The sequence below is a fragment of the Gavialis gangeticus genome, unplaced genomic scaffold (assembly GCF_001723915.1).
Source record: "Gavialis gangeticus isolate Ggan-Ray unplaced genomic scaffold, GavGan_comp1, whole genome shotgun sequence".
Taxonomy (NCBI): domain Eukaryota; kingdom Metazoa; phylum Chordata; order Crocodylia; family Gavialidae; genus Gavialis; species Gavialis gangeticus.
This window is the reverse complement of record NW_017729019.1, coordinates 9,342,406-9,357,656: the sequence shown is the minus strand read 5'-3', so window position 1 is coordinate 9,357,656 and position 15,251 is coordinate 9,342,406. Positions and strand designations below refer to the sequence as shown.

At 45.8% G+C, this 15,251-nt stretch overlaps 1 protein-coding gene across 1 annotated transcript in view; it reads left to right on the top strand.

Annotated features, from left to right (window-relative positions):
• PIGR (polymeric immunoglobulin receptor) overlaps positions 1 to 15,251 on the top strand; it is a 48,133-nt gene that overhangs the window by 12,764 nt on the left and 20,118 nt on the right. The window contains exons 4-11 of the mRNA XM_019513746.1: positions 210 to 358; positions 1,293 to 1,628; positions 2,004 to 2,333; positions 2,510 to 2,839; positions 3,382 to 3,802; positions 5,520 to 5,626; positions 6,419 to 6,544; positions 6,827 to 6,879. Of these exons, the coding sequence (XP_019369291.1) occupies positions 322 to 358; positions 1,293 to 1,628; positions 2,004 to 2,333; positions 2,510 to 2,839; positions 3,382 to 3,802; positions 5,520 to 5,626; positions 6,419 to 6,544; positions 6,827 to 6,879 (1,740 nt within the window). The 5' untranslated portion in view covers positions 210 to 321. The remainder of the gene's footprint in view (positions 1 to 209; positions 359 to 1,292; positions 1,629 to 2,003; positions 2,334 to 2,509; positions 2,840 to 3,381; positions 3,803 to 5,519; positions 5,627 to 6,418; positions 6,545 to 6,826; positions 6,880 to 15,251) is intronic.

Sequence of the window (15,251 nt, the reverse complement as noted above, 5' to 3'; positions counted from 1 at the left end):
ATATATATATATATATATATTTCTGCAAGCTTTTGGGCTTACACACTCTTCCTCAGGCTCAGGAAAAGTTGGTAAAAAGTCCCCATATGTAGGAAATAAACTTCATTTTTGCACAAAGGAAGCTTATGCTGGAAATCTGTCCCTCTGGGTATAAAGCTCTTTGAAAATCCTGGTCTTTACCTTTATCTTTTTCTCATATTTGATGACAGCTACGTGTAAAGTTAAGTGCTTTGGATTTCCAGCTGGGAGTTGAAAGGCGACCCTGGCCTTGATACCAAAGTGAAACTCAGATGTCTACCCAGTGAAGAGTAAAGGGCAAGCATGGATGGTCTCCTCCTGTTACCACTCTTATTCCACGGTGAGTAACTTTAGGAACCATCTCTGTGATGCAAAGCACTTGCAACGATACAGAGTGAGAGATCTCAAGACTTGCAGGGAATGAAAGGAAATTTGGAGTGAAATAAAAGACAATCCCTTCTAACGCAGGGCCAGAGGAGGGCAACTCCCGCTCTTCACAGTGGAGACAAGGGAAACTTCCCCGTCACAAGACACAGTTAATGATTCTGAAATATCGTGAAGGCTCAAGGCCCACGTGTCCATGGTCCTGCCTATCCTGCAGCCATTCATAGCCGTGCAGTGTGACTGCAAAGGGCAAATAAAAGCTTCCAGATCAGGACGGTATTTATACCTACTTGGCTTTGGTGTAAATGATCACATGAGGTATGAGGAACAGAGAATCAAACCCTGCATCTCTCATTAAGACCTGACCAAAACCTTACTGAAACCAATAGAAAGGAGGCAGATGCAATGGGCTGTAGAGTGCTTCTGCTTCCAGGAGTGGAGACCTCAAGGGTAGAAACACTTTACAGAGATGTAAAGGATAACACAGGATTACGTCTTCCTCTGAGATCTCCTTGTCACTAAATACTGCCCAGCTGCTCTGATCCATCCAGCTTTTGGCAGGTAAAACACCTGCTGGGATTGATAGGAGTCCTGCCTGCGAAAGGGCTGCATAATGCTTGAGCGGTAGATCAGGGTTTCTCCCTAGATGCTGCCACACAACGTGGATGAAGGATTTTATCCAAATCCCTTACCTGCCCAGGTACAGAGTAATAAAGCCTGGGAGCGCCAAGAAATGTGACTCTGCTTTACAGGAACTTTTACATCTTCCAAAATTAGTATTAAGCTGTCTGGGCCAAGTCATCAGTCTCACATTCGTGCTGCTGTGCTGGTTTATACCATCTGGCCAGCTATTTGGCTAATGCACTGTCTACATTTTTTTGAATGAACAGTTTCAGGTGCCATGAACGGGCCCCGGCTGTTGACGGCGGGGGTTGGAGAATCAGTCACCGTCCCATGTTTGTATCCAAAGACTCCAGCCAACAGACACGACCGGAAGTTTTGGTGTAAAATGTCAGCCACCAAAGTGTGCAACACCATCATTTCTACCAACAGTTACACCTCCGACGAGTACAAAAACCGAGCAGAAATCACTGACTTCCCTCATAACAGCACAGCCATGCTGCGAATGACCAACCTGAGGAAGAACGACAGTGGGATTTACAGATGTGGCATCGGCATTACCAACAGAGGCTTATTTATCAGCGTAAACCTCACGGTGTTGGACGGTACAGTAGCTGGATGCCTTCAGAGCCAACTGATTGCAAAATGTGTAGATTCAGGTCTCTCCTCTGAGCCTACACACCCAGACTTGGAAAACCCTCATGCCCAATTTATGGTGTTGGGAGCCACACGTTTTAGGGGTGGCTTACGATGACCTCAATCTAAGGCAACGGTTGTTGCATCAACTTTGCTTGGTCACGCTCTTCCTCCCCTTTGCTGAGAACAGTCATTTACTTGCGAGATTAGAAGAGAATTTCTTTTCTTTATGAAAAGTGCCCAGAGATTGACCAAAACTCACTCTTAGGAAACGTGGAAGGGCTAAGAAGGGAAGCTGCTCCAAGCTGCTCCTTACGGTGCTCTCTTCTGTTCTCTTCCAACAGATCCCGCCGTGCCAAAATCACCAGAGCTGGTGCTTGGGGAGCCCAGAGGATCAGTGACAATCCAATGTCCCACGGAAAACGTCAAAGGCAGTGAAAGGAGCTTTTGGTGTAGACTGGGAAAAAATGGCTGTTCTCTCATAGCAGACACGGACGGTTACGTGAGCAAGAATTACGACGGGAGAATCGTCATCACCCACCAGGAGAGCTCTGGGACTTTTAACGTCTTGATAAATGGACTAAAACCAGAGGATTCTGGGCTGTATAAGTGTGGGACAGGAACGCCAAGCGACTCCAGAGACACGGAAACCATAGACCTGCAGCTCACTGAAGGTAAGGCTGGGAAGAAAGAGCAGGTAATGATTAGGAGCTGCTCTAGGTCCTTATTTGCTGAACAGCATCTGCATTTGCAGCCATGTTCCAAAATCCAGCACATATTGGTTTTTCGGGGGGTAGGACTCAGAGCAGTTTGGGCTAAGCAGCTTACCCAGTTTCTTCTACACCTCCAGATTCAGCCATCCCCAAGCAATTGAGGCACTTGAGTGGAGTTGTAGGTGGCTCGGTGTCCGCTACGTGCCGCTACGATCCCCAAAAGAATTACGAGACGAAATACTGGTGCAAGTGGGAGAAGGCACAATGCAGCCTCGTGGTGGACACCCGTGGATTTGTAGATGATGCATTTAAAGGAAGAACAAGGATAGTCAGCGATAACCAGAGAAAAGGAACGTACACAATAGTGATGAGCCACCTGAGAGAAAAGGATGAAGGATGGTATTGGTGTGGGGCTAAAGGTGGAAACCCGGAGCAGACATCTTCTGTCATGTTATACGTCGAAAATGGTACGTGTTAAAGGGGTGATGGCCACAGTGGCTAAGAGCCTCTTCTTTCAGTCTCATTCTGCATTTGGTCCATCACCTCTGCAGGCACTAAGAAAAGACCCACTGTCCAAAAAGCTCTGCTTTGTACTCTGCCTTGGCCCATCAGGCATACCAGGCTAGCTCAGCAATGCCGAGATGTTTTGTAGAGCTTAAGGGGGAGATTTTTGAAGATGCTAATGAGAATCAGGAGTGTCAATGGAAGGGTCTAAGTGGCAGTGTCTCCCTAAGGAGAGATAATAGCATTCATTTTTCACTGCTTCTAATACAGCGGTGCCCAGAGCCCCGTCGGGGTTCGTTGTGCCCGGTTCTGTACCAGCACCCACACCGATGCAGTCCTGAAGCTAAATGTGAAAGCTGCATCTTCCAGCTTTGGGAGAACGATACTGGAAAGCATGCACTGTGCATTGCACCAGGACAGAGGCCAGGCATCAGACCAGCACAGGGCCAATCTTCTGTCCCTGCACTAAACGTGTGCTCTTTGTTGCAATCCTACTCTTCACTAGAGTCACAGACCTCTGCACCTGCCAGCCCCAAAACAGCCGCAAGAGCCAAAGGAGCAGCAACAGTATCAGTAGCAGCAACTACAAGTGCTAAAGGAGCAGCAACAAGGCCAGCAGCAGCATCTACAGGAGCCAAAGGAGCAGCAACAGTATCAGTAGCAGCAACCGCAAGTGCTAAAGGAGCAGCAACAAGACCAGCAGCAGCATCTACAGGAGCCGAAGGAGCAGCAACAGGGTCAGCAGCAACTGTAGCAGCAGCGACAAGAGCACACGGAGCATCAACTCCTGTCCTCCACAGCATCCCCAATCGCATAAACATCCCAGACCACACATACCCTGCACGCACAGGTACCGAGAAGCCTTTGGGAACAGCGACCACTGCCAGCAGACTTGTAACTTCCAGTCAGGAAGCCCACAGCGAAAGGTAAGACCCCGAACAAGCATGGCCCACAGGATACATGAGTGCCTTTGGATTTGGCTGAAATCTTCTGGTACCCAGGGAAGAAAGGCTAATTCCCATCTAATTCTGCAATCACTGCGCTCCTCTCTCATAAACTATGCAGGACGAGAAAAGAGACAAGTCAGAGGCAGGCATATATCATTTGTACAAAGATGACTAGATAGATCAGGAACTTCGCTTGTCCAGTCTCCGAGGATGAGAACAAGGGGACATTGGCAGTGATTAAAAAGGTGGCAAGTTCAGAATTGGAAGCAGGAAATATTCTCTCGCCCCAGGTATAATCACCCCGTGAAACTCACTGCCGGGAGCAGAAGCTGAGGCCAAAGGGAAGGGACATTTTAATGGGATAAAGAAACACCTGGAGTACCAATGGCTGATGCTCACAATATTTATAAGGGATACCAGCTCTATTGCTACAGGGCTGAATCCAATCTATATATTAGTAAGCAAGAGAAGAAATAACAGGTCAAATGATCCATATTTGCCTTTGGAGCCATTCTTGTGCTTTCTTCTGAACTAGCTGGTGCTGGCTGTGTGGCAGGCCAGATTCAGGGCGAGATGTAGCGCTGCCCTCTGATCTTGTATAGCAAGCCTTGTGTCCTCGTGCTCAAGCCTGGGAAAGAAAATCTCTCAGGACACATTAGCACTGCAGGATGCGATGCTGGCGATTCAGCAGCCACCATACTACCTTCTGGGCCGCAAGTCAGTAATCCTTACCCCCAAGGCTGAGGGGTGAGCCCGAATAGGCCAGGCCTTTGGAAGATTTACATAATTTTTGTCAGTGATGACCTTATGTCACTTTACTACAGGAGCAGAATTGCTAACTCCAGGGACCGAGCTGAGATCCTGCCTCCCTACCTTCCTGTATGCTTTAAACTGAGTGCAGTATTCTTCTTCGCTTCCTCTCCTAAATGGTTATGTAGCATTGCCGTGAGCTGCTGTTGCAACGCACCACACCAGATGTGGCTGCAGCGCCGCAGCAGGGGAAATGATCCTTCCTGTGCTTTACATGCCTGTCAGTAAAGAGCTCTGGGACACCGGCATATGCTAGGGGTGAAGGGAGACCACACAGCCTACAAATACTAGTGACTAGTACAGCCATATCCCACAACACATCGCTGTGGCTGCCTCCCTCAGACCTGTTGCCTCCTCGAACCCCAGGCACCAGAGACAATCGTTGCCCATTACAAAACAAGCATTAAGTTGTTACCTAATCAAGAGCCAGCTTTCTAGGTAGTAGCAAGCCCAGTGCATGCCCTGGGGATTTGCAACTCTGGGCACTTCCAGCTTGATGGCCCCTATGGGGTTTTGCAAGAAGACACTCCACCAGCACGGTGATGGGAGGCATACAAACCTAGGCAGACCAAGCAGGAACCCAGCCTGGAAACTGGGAGGAACCCATTTCAATTTTTAAGGGGGCAATTCAACCAAGCACTATAAAACCCCCGGAGTAGGGCACAGTACTAAGTCGCTACAGAAATTACTTCCTCATGATCAAAACCTAGATCGAATGATTTACTCTCAGCTTGACTTTGTTGACTGTTCTTGGATTGGGAAAGAAAGTTTATGACCCTTTTATTTTAACACTCTTCCATGTAAAAACCAAGCCTTTGTTCAAGTGCTTTATGTGCCTCCTACATGGCACAAAGTCCCACATAACTCTTACGGTTTATCTTTGCAGTTCATCAAGCGGCTCACCGTTCCTTTCAGCTGTGTTACCAGCTCTCCTGGTGCTGCTGCTTCTTGCTGGTATTGTCGTCCTTATTAAAGTAAAGCTGCAAAAGAAGAGTAAGTCCAACGGGCAACACCCTGGGGGTGGCTTGGGGTGCTTTCCACATGCTGTACTTTTAAAACTCGGACGAGCCACCACGTTTCCAGAGACGAGCAGCCACTTTGTAGTGAGTTTTGTGTAGGCCGCCAGAGAAGAAACCTCCACCGTGCGTTCTCTCAGAGGCCCCCTGGTATCGTTGTTTCTGGTCATAAATCTTACACATACGCATCATTTACACTTAAAGAAAATTCACTCTTTGCATGTTGAAAAATCATAAGTTTTATGGTTCCATTTTGCTTGGGAAACTCAGAGCATAAGCGTTTGATGCTGCACTCCTTCGAGGCTGAGTCCCTATTGCACACTACTGTTCGATGGGAGCATATTCAGCCTCGAAGGAGCGCAGCATCAAATGCTTATGCTCCGAGTTTCCCATCGAACAGTAGTGCGCAATCGGGACCAAACCATTGCTCTCTGTTACAGATCTATGCCAGAGCAGCTTCATCCCTGATGGTACAAAGATTGACCAGAATAATCACGGTTAAGCACTGATTTTCTTTACTGGGGGTATGGGCAACTCCATGCCCTGAACATGTGGCTAGTTCTTATTGTAGAACAATAATATTTATTGGGAATTTAGAGACAGAGCGAGGGAGCGAATGTTAATTAATACAATGTCTGGAAGAGGGATCCCAGCTTTATATACCAGCAGAAGCTGTAGGCCTAAACCCACGGCTGCTGAAATCAGCGGGCGTCTCCGTATGGACTTCAGCAGATTTTGGAACAGGCCCTAAGTTGTATCTTTCTTTTAGGAAACGCCGGACAGGCCGGGAGGAACCTTGAAACTGCCCCCATCTTAATTGACTTAAAGGAACTTCAAAAGAATATGACAGAGGATGACGTGCGAACAACCAAGTGGAAGCTGAGCCTTCAAAAAAGTAGGTTTATACCCCGTATTCAACTCCCAAGTTAGAAGAATTTGTACACATAATAAATAAAGGCTCAGTCACTGGAGTGTCAAGTGCACCAATAAAAAATAGAGGTATTTTTCATATGCAAAATAATTCAGTGAAGTTACTGGGGAAACATCCACATTTCAAACATTTTCCAACACCCTGCAAATCCATTGAACAAAACCCAGCTAACTGTTCTGTTGAAAACTGGCATTGAAAAGTTCAAGCATTTGAATTTCTCTCTCTTTCCCCCTTTTTTTAAACCAGCTCTAGTGGTTGGGAGCCGTGAAAATGTTGCATTTTCCCAACTCCTCATTCGGGTATTGATATATTTTTAAAGTCATCTCCCCAGAATCTCCCCATCACCTGAGGTTTGGGGGTTTTGCTTTTTGTTTTGTTTTTTTAAGAAGGACCATAAAGAACTCAACTCCCATTAATTCAGCCGGGGCCGAATGAATGTCCTTTGACTTTCGTGAAAGTCCCAACTTTAGCATCTAGCTGGATATTTTAGGATTTCCCTATCACTGTAGGTAGCAGAGGATCTCTCATACTAATATGTGGCTTTCCCCCTTCATCTACATATTATATATATGAAATGTGAAATGTATTGGACAGCAAATTCTCTGCAGAGAACGGCAGGAATGTAGTTGCATGCCACGGGTGTGCAGGATCATGTTTTATATCTGATATTGGTTTGCTCATATATAATACCTAAACAATAGCCCCACAGAGCAGATATCAGTTTTGCAGTGCTTATCCAGGAGTATAGTTTCGGGACCTGAATGAAAAATCTGCTCTCTCCTTTCCTGGCCTCGTGAAGTGACTTTGGCTCATGGATTTCAACAGAATTGGAGGGCCCTTGTTCAGTTTACATGTTTATTGTTGCATTGATTCTATTGTGCTCTTTCAAAGCTTCCGATTTATCTCACTTCCTGCTCCAGTCATTTTAATAATATTTGATTGCTTGTGACCTATTCCAATATGACAAATCAGCAATTCTTATTTATTGCATTGCAATCATTCCTTTTGCTCTCGTTCTGCATGCAGAATATTCTGCACCACTACTGCAGGATCCCGAGAGAATAGGTCATGTGCAACTCCCTGTTTTTCCAGCAACGTAAAACAAACACGGGGTTTTCTTGGAATATTCATAGCCTTGGGTGTAGGCTTGCCAAGGAAACAGCTGAGCAAACTGAAATATTTTAAAGAACTGTTGGTTTGAGGCATTTGATCTCAGTGAAGTTTATGCCTCAACTTCGAGATGCAACCAAAACACATGAAAACTTACAGTGCATTTGAAAAATGTGATGGCATTCAGTGTCCCGTCTGCAGAATGTTACAAACTAATTCTCTCCAATGGTGTAAATCAGTGGTTTTCAATGTGTGGTCTCTGGACCCCTGGGGGTCTGCAGACTAGGTCTAAGGGGTCCATGAAAATAGGTGCTATAACATTTAGTGACAATTAGGCAATGAAACAAAAGATTTGAAAATTTAGTGTAGGCTCCCAGAGGAGAAAGCTACACTTAATTTTGGTCATAATGTCTGAGATCTGGAACATGCTGCACAGAGTAGAATAGCCTTGAATAAAACCTTACAGGTTCAGGACATTTGTTCAGACTAAAATAGTGTGTCTTAAAAAGGGGCGTCTATTTTATCTAATATTTAGGTCTTCAAAAAAGTTTCTCTTTATAACTATGACTCTGGGGAAAGAAAATGTGATCATAAAAGTAACAGTATTTCACAGCTTTTCAGGAATCTAGAAAGTGAAAAGAGGGTTTTTTTGTTTCTTTTTAGAGCTACCCGCTGATTTTGGGGGGCCCATAGTAAGACACCTGGACAAGGCCTGAGGACAACTGCTCAGTACTTTCTGAAAACAGGCACCCTTGAAAGTGGCTTATGTTAGGCACCTGGAAATGCAACACTGAAAAATATGTTAGCCAGAAACAATGCCAGGGAATAGTGACGTTTTGCTCTGTTTCTTTTCTGTTTCAGGTGTCCTATGAAGAAAGAAATGTTGTTTTCTCAGCTGCATCTATCAAGACTCAAGGGAGAACGATCAGGGCTCCCTTCCTTTCCGAGGCTAGCGTACATAAGCCTAGTAGCCAACTTAAAAATATATGTACATCACATTGCATACTGCAGAGCAGACTTTTTAAGCTTATTTCCATTTCAAAAGACTGCATTTCATTTAATACATCGTGATAACTGTGCTTTTGTATAATAGATGAATCTTGGGCTGATAAATGTCATTTATAGGAGAAGTGTTTGTTAAAAAAAAAGAATAAAGCAACGTGCTATAGCCAAATCTTTCTACAGGCAACTTTTATTGCGTGGCACGTCTGTCTTCAAAGGAAGGCAGGACATTTGCAGTTGAAGGCTATGGCTAGGGGATGGCATGGAGAACACGGATGCATCCATGGGGCACATTACCTATAAATATTGTGTGTAGGTGGCAAACTTGAGTACACAAGCAGGTGAAACGCCGTTTATTTGCCTTAGCATTAGGCAAAACCTAAGGGGTGGCTTTGGTGTTTCGAAATCCTCATCCACCTTGTTTTTTGGGCAAAACAGAAACCAGATCAGAGGTTCGGCATCTCAAAGGCACTCGAGTTTCCGGAGACCTAAATAAGAGACCTTGGTTTTAATTCATCTCCCGTGCTCAGTTCCCCCAAGTTTCACGGAGTGACTTCAAAGCGCCCAGCTCAGACACAAGCAAGGGCTGAGCTGCTGCCGGGCCAAGCTGCAGGCTGGGCTGTGCACAGAGAGCCAGTCGCTGGGGGTTGTTTGTGCTCTGGAGATGCCAAAGTGCTTTGGAAGACTGCGTCTTGGCAGGAAGACATTTCCTTGTCTGTTAAAACATGCAAATATATTGGTGAAATTCGACTGGGGTCAGAGACAATGGCTCACCTTCACTGGAGATTTTAGAAGTGGGAAGTGGTGGGGAGGAGGGCAAATAGTTTCAGGAAACAGGTGTAGAGGACAGTCCCTCATACCAAAGTGTTGTCACGTGGCTGTGCAGGATAATCACAGGCCTCCCTGGGTTGGCTTCCTGCACTGAGCCTTCTCTGGCCCTCTGGTGCACCTCCCTCCCCACTAAAGGCCAAATTGCTGCTGGTTGCAAACTATTAAATCACTCACGCTCCTTGAACAAACTAATTTTTAGAGTGACACGTGGGAGTGCAAGCACGCTGCAAGATCCAGAAGGGCAAGGCTGCTTGGGAATGGCCTGGCCGGTGCTACGGAGGACTCTGCTACTTCTCCAAGGCCCAACACATGGATCCTGATGGGTCTAATCTGCTGCAAGCTACTGCCTAGGGAATAGATTAACCTTACAGTGAGGGCTAGGCTGTTCCTTGCAGGTACAACCCTATTGTGTGGCAGGTAGGCTGGTGTCTGATCCACGGGGAAGGGCATTTCCCTTCTCCAGTTCAACAGGACTGAGACCCAACAGCCTCCCAAACAATACAACTCGTACCCCTCCAGGCAGGAGAAGTTTCCCAAAATGGGATTCTGTTAAGACTTTTAGTCTACACTCATGACAGAAGCAGTATGGTCCTCAAATGAAGCTACAGGTGTGTGCACCACTGACAAGTGTGCACCACCATTTAGGTCTTGAGCTAAAGGCACCTTCGTGTGTCTTTCAGCTTGATCCTTTCTTCACCACAGCTAATTAATATATTCATAGACTTTAAGGTCTAGAGGGATCACAATAATCATCCATTCAGTCTGGCTTCCTGGATTACAAAATGTCAGTGTCAAAACTTATAAATGCTTGGTTGAGTTAGAACAGAGCTGTAAAGTGATGTATCCTGGTATGTTAAAAGCCAGAATCATTTGTCTTTTCAAGTTGCAGAGAGGGAATTTTTTTCATGCCATCTTATTACCGAGAAACAGCTGCAGAAAATTCTAATGTAAAGAGACAAAACGCCCTGAAAATGGAGTACTTTAAAGAACTGTGAACATTTTTTCATTAACTGACAAAATGCAGCTCTTCTCACATGAGAAATACATTAAAGGTGTTTTGAAGGTTAAGAAAAGATCTCCCCATCGATGTCCCCCTCCAGGTCTTCACTGAGGTGTGTTAGCAGGGAAGCAGAGGCAACATTAATGCTGTTATCTGCATTTGTTCTGCTGGTAAAGAGAGGACTACAGGGCTCCAGATAAATGGGCAAATGCCCTCGGTGCGGCGCCTCACAATTGTTCTCTCTCTAAAGAGCTGAGATTTCCACACATGTTACATGCAAGAATAAACCCAGTTGCATGCCGTAGGGAACTGCGTGGAGCTCGGCTTGCAGAACTGAAACTAAGGTGCTTCTATCACCCAGAGTCTTGGGGGGGGGAACCAAGTATACAGAAATATGCAGACATATATAAAATGCACTCCTCTTGTCTGGAGAGAGTAACCGAGCTATATCAGGACATTTTGCCTGGAACTTCGTGGAAGCAAGGCTTTTTAAATGAACTGCTAAAATGGTTTTTGCATTGTTAATCTATGGATAAAGCAATGTAATGCCTGATCCTTCACCAAGGGCTAATTTGTCTTCACTGGCCTTAGTCTGCTGTGCAGCTGGGTGTCTGGTCTCACTGGACTCAGCATGGGATCTTTACCTGACGCCTCCTTCCCCGGCGGGGCAGCAATGGGGGCACTTCGGTAAAGATGGCAGCAGGGCTCATTTGGTATTTGTCTTTTGGGACACACTGTCAGTGTGCTCGGCGCCATACAGGATCTACCCCTGCCTGCTTATGCTGGAAGGCCCCAGGTTCTGCCAATTGGTCTCTGAGGGTGGAAAAAAAGCAGAATGACATTGGTTTGCAAAGAACAGCAGCAGCTGTCAAGCAAACTGAGCTTTCCTAATTCCCTCCGTACTGAGCTGAGAGGCGATAAAGCACTGGGAGCCGACCAGCAAGACCGACTACCCAGCATGAGCACCAAATACTCATCCCATGATCTCTTAAGTTCCTCAACCTCATATGAAATCCTGAGCTGCCACAGCTGTGGCACATGTATTGTGGCTCCCCCTGCTCTCTTCTTCCCCATCTCCTGTTGTAGTCTGATTTCACTTCACAGTTTTTGGTCTGGGGCTGCCCTATTAATAGCACTGCTCATTGCTGCACTGTAGCATCATGACTTCAGAGGCAAAAAATGCTTATCCCTGCAGTCTCAGAGCTACCCCCCCATGCACATATACACACACAGAAGGATTGGAGCTGTGCGGGTGACAACTGCAGTGATGTTAGGTGAAAATCAGTCGAATGATATATCCCATGACTGGTCAAGCCAGGACTGCACCTTCCTTGCTTCTGCATAAGAAAACATCCAAGGCTGGGCAATGAATTACTTTTTTAGTTACATGATTAACTGGGGGGGGAATGGACTGGAAAGAACACTGGTTCAGGTCAAAACAGAAATGTTTTGGGTTTGGGGGTTTTTGGGAGGGGGGAATACTAACCATTTTTGGTCAACCAATAATGTTCCTCAAAACGAAATATTTTCCTTCTATTTGGGAGTTATTAAACTCTTCTGTCTTCCAATTTTAAGAAAAAGAAGCCATTTCAAAGCAAAAAGATTCTATTAGGCAATGCCGAAAGGAAAAAGATTTTGACATTTAGGAAACAAAACAGAATGTTTCAGGGTTTTCACACCGCCACTTCTGTTGTTTCTGTTAGAAACATTTGCTACGTTCAGCCTGCCTCTGCGCCGATGCCATCTTTCCCCAGCTCCATTTTGCCGTGAATTTACTGTTTAATCAAAAAATAATCATCCCCCAGTTCGTACACAGCAGGAGACACGTGCGCCATTGCAAGTCTCATGCTGCAGCAGGATGCGAGCTGCTCTCCTGGGCCTGGGAGAAAGGGGACAGAAGCACTGGTCTGACCCATCTCCCGGGGAGTCCCGCCGACATTAACTGCATTAGTAGGACTGGGACTGAACCTCATCAGGACCCAATTTTTGGATCTGGGAACCTCAGACTGTTCATCGGGTAAGGCACCTCCCAAAGGGAGACTGTCTAGTGGACACCTCTGCTCCCCTTCATCCCTTCCTGCCCATGTGTGATAGTTAACAACACTTTGGGAACACAATAAGGAAAAAAAACACTGTATATTTTGGCTTTTCCATGCAGCTGAGCAGCTTCAAGTTGAGAAGAGAGGCCTGCACTGTGCACTGGGTCACCTCTGGGCAGAGCTCCATCCAAAAGTCTGTGGGGAACTTCTGGAGACTCCTGCGAGTGGAAAGGCAAGCCACTTTCTTGCTGCCGGCCCCCTACATATGGGCTGTGGAAGGCATGACCTGGACAAAAGGAGAAGGCAGGACTCTTCTGTATGGGTGGCCCAGGTGAGCTCCCAAAGCAAGGCCTTAAACCCAGCTCAAAACTGCCCCCCAGATTCCTTCCCTGATGGTGGAAGTCAGGAGAGCCATGGTCCCAGTCTTGCCCTTGAGCAATCTCATCCTGCTAGCAGGTGCCTTCCCATCACTGGACTCTTGGAAATACAATCAGAAAGTAAGTGCCAGTGTAAACAGGCAAACAAGCAACACGACAGCCACATGAAAAGGCAGATTGGCTGACCCACAGTCACATGAGATGTCCCTACCTGCATGCCTCTTTGGAGGATATTTCTTTAAGAAGACTCAACAGGTAGAAGTCCAGGGCTACAGTGGAGAGCAGTATTTAAAACAGTTTCTGTTCTTGCAGTGTTCAGTGTCCTGCTGGCAGAGGGAGGCAGGACACACAACCACACAAGCAGGAGATCCTTAGAGGTCATTCACCTGTCAAGCTTGCAGAGCTGAAGAGATCCAACTAACAGAAAAACGAAGGATCACCACATAGCCAGCAGATCCCACCTGGAGAGTGAGTAGCGCTTATTCATTGTCTTCCTGAACTCCAAGATCTCTGGTATTGCTGGTGTGAAATGCAGAAACAGAAGGACTCTGATAGGACTTCCAGTCTGAATGAACTCGGGGATCATTCTCCACGGTGTGCCTAGATAGCCAGATGTGTCATGGATTTCAATGGAGGGTGGGAGGTTTCAAAGTGTAGGACCTTTATATTTCTTTCTGCAACCATTATATTTGTTTGTGTCTCTTATAGAAACAAAAGGGACATTGCATTCCAAGTAATGATCCAAAACCCTGCAAATCAGTATTAAGTTTGTGCAGCTTTTTGAATCATGTGCCTTGTACCATATTTCTCTAGGGGGTGATTTGTAAAGCCAGGCAAGGAATGCAGCCACACAGGTCCTGCTATTTTCAATGGGAGATGCACTGAGTCAGCTCTGAAAATCTTAATCAAGGTTTGTTCCATAGCCAAACAGGCAGGCATGGAAGTCTGATCAATGAGTAAGTCATGCATTATTATCACCTGTGAAAAGAGAAAGTTCACTAGGCTCCCTAGCATCATGTAATCTCACATAGATCCAAAAGCTTTGTTGCTGCACCTCAGAACAATTACTCAGCTCAGGAAATATGCTCAGACAGTTATAGATCCATGTTATTTAGAGTGCAGAGAAGCAACAACATACTAATGGGGTTTTTTTTAATTTGCCCCTAAAAATATCCCCTCTTTTTGTAACTCTAGTTAGCAAACTTTTTACTGTACAATCAACAGCAGTATGACTAGTATAACCTGCTCTGCATTTCAATGGCGTTCACCACCTATAAATCCGTTCCCTTCATAAATTAAGCAGCTTACCAGAAGAGTAGCAGAACCAGAAGAATCTGAACCAACTGAGAGGCTACAAATGAGTAGTTGGTAGCATTTGACATTTTAGGCTGAGCACAAAACCAGGCCATCAAGGCATTTTCCTCCCAACCCTGTGTTCTGTTCTGTTCTGGTTCGGTACGGCGAGCTCACTATTAGAGGGAAACCTGTGAATGATACCAAACGTTAAAATATTAATGGTAGCCTGTAAGTGCATAGAAACTAAGGTTCTTGGCGCTAGAGAAACCCCCGCAATACGAAAAGCAGGCACTGAACTGTATACTAACTCCTGAAGCACCTCAGTAAAATCTTCTCAGACACTGTCTCTTCAGCACATTACAGTTTAGTGGCTGCTGTTTGTCTTCTATTGTAAAAGGGCCACCAATTCAGAAGATGACATATTTCTTCTTTTTCATGGGTACTCAGGTCGGCTTGAACTCTTAGACTTGGGGGCGGGGGGGGGAGAGAGAATTTTTATTCACCACCCCATGAAATGCATTGGAAATATTTTGTCCATATGCAGAGCCATTATTCTATATACCCAGGAGGATGGTCCCACTGATAGAGCCAATTTTCCACTACATTATATATAGCAGTGACCGTTGGCTTAATTCTCCGAAGCTAAGAATGCAATATGCTGTGGAAGAGGATGCTGTCTGGGGGTTATAGCTCGAGATGGGAAGTCATGCCTCGCAGATATTCTACCAGTGACCATGGAAAAGTTACTACCACACTGTGCCTCACTTCACCTACCTGGGGAATATGCATAATAACATCTGCCACCAAAGCAGGGCTGAAGTGTGAATGCGTGCATATACAACTTTGAGATCTTCAGATACAAAAGCATTAGGTATCACAAAAGGGAGGAAAACATGAAGTTTCATAGTTTCATAGTTTCTAGGGTCGGAAGGGACCTGAGCAGATCATCTAGTCCGCCCCCCTGCCATGGCAGGAAGAGCACTGGGGTCAAACGACCCCAGTAAGGTGGTCATCCA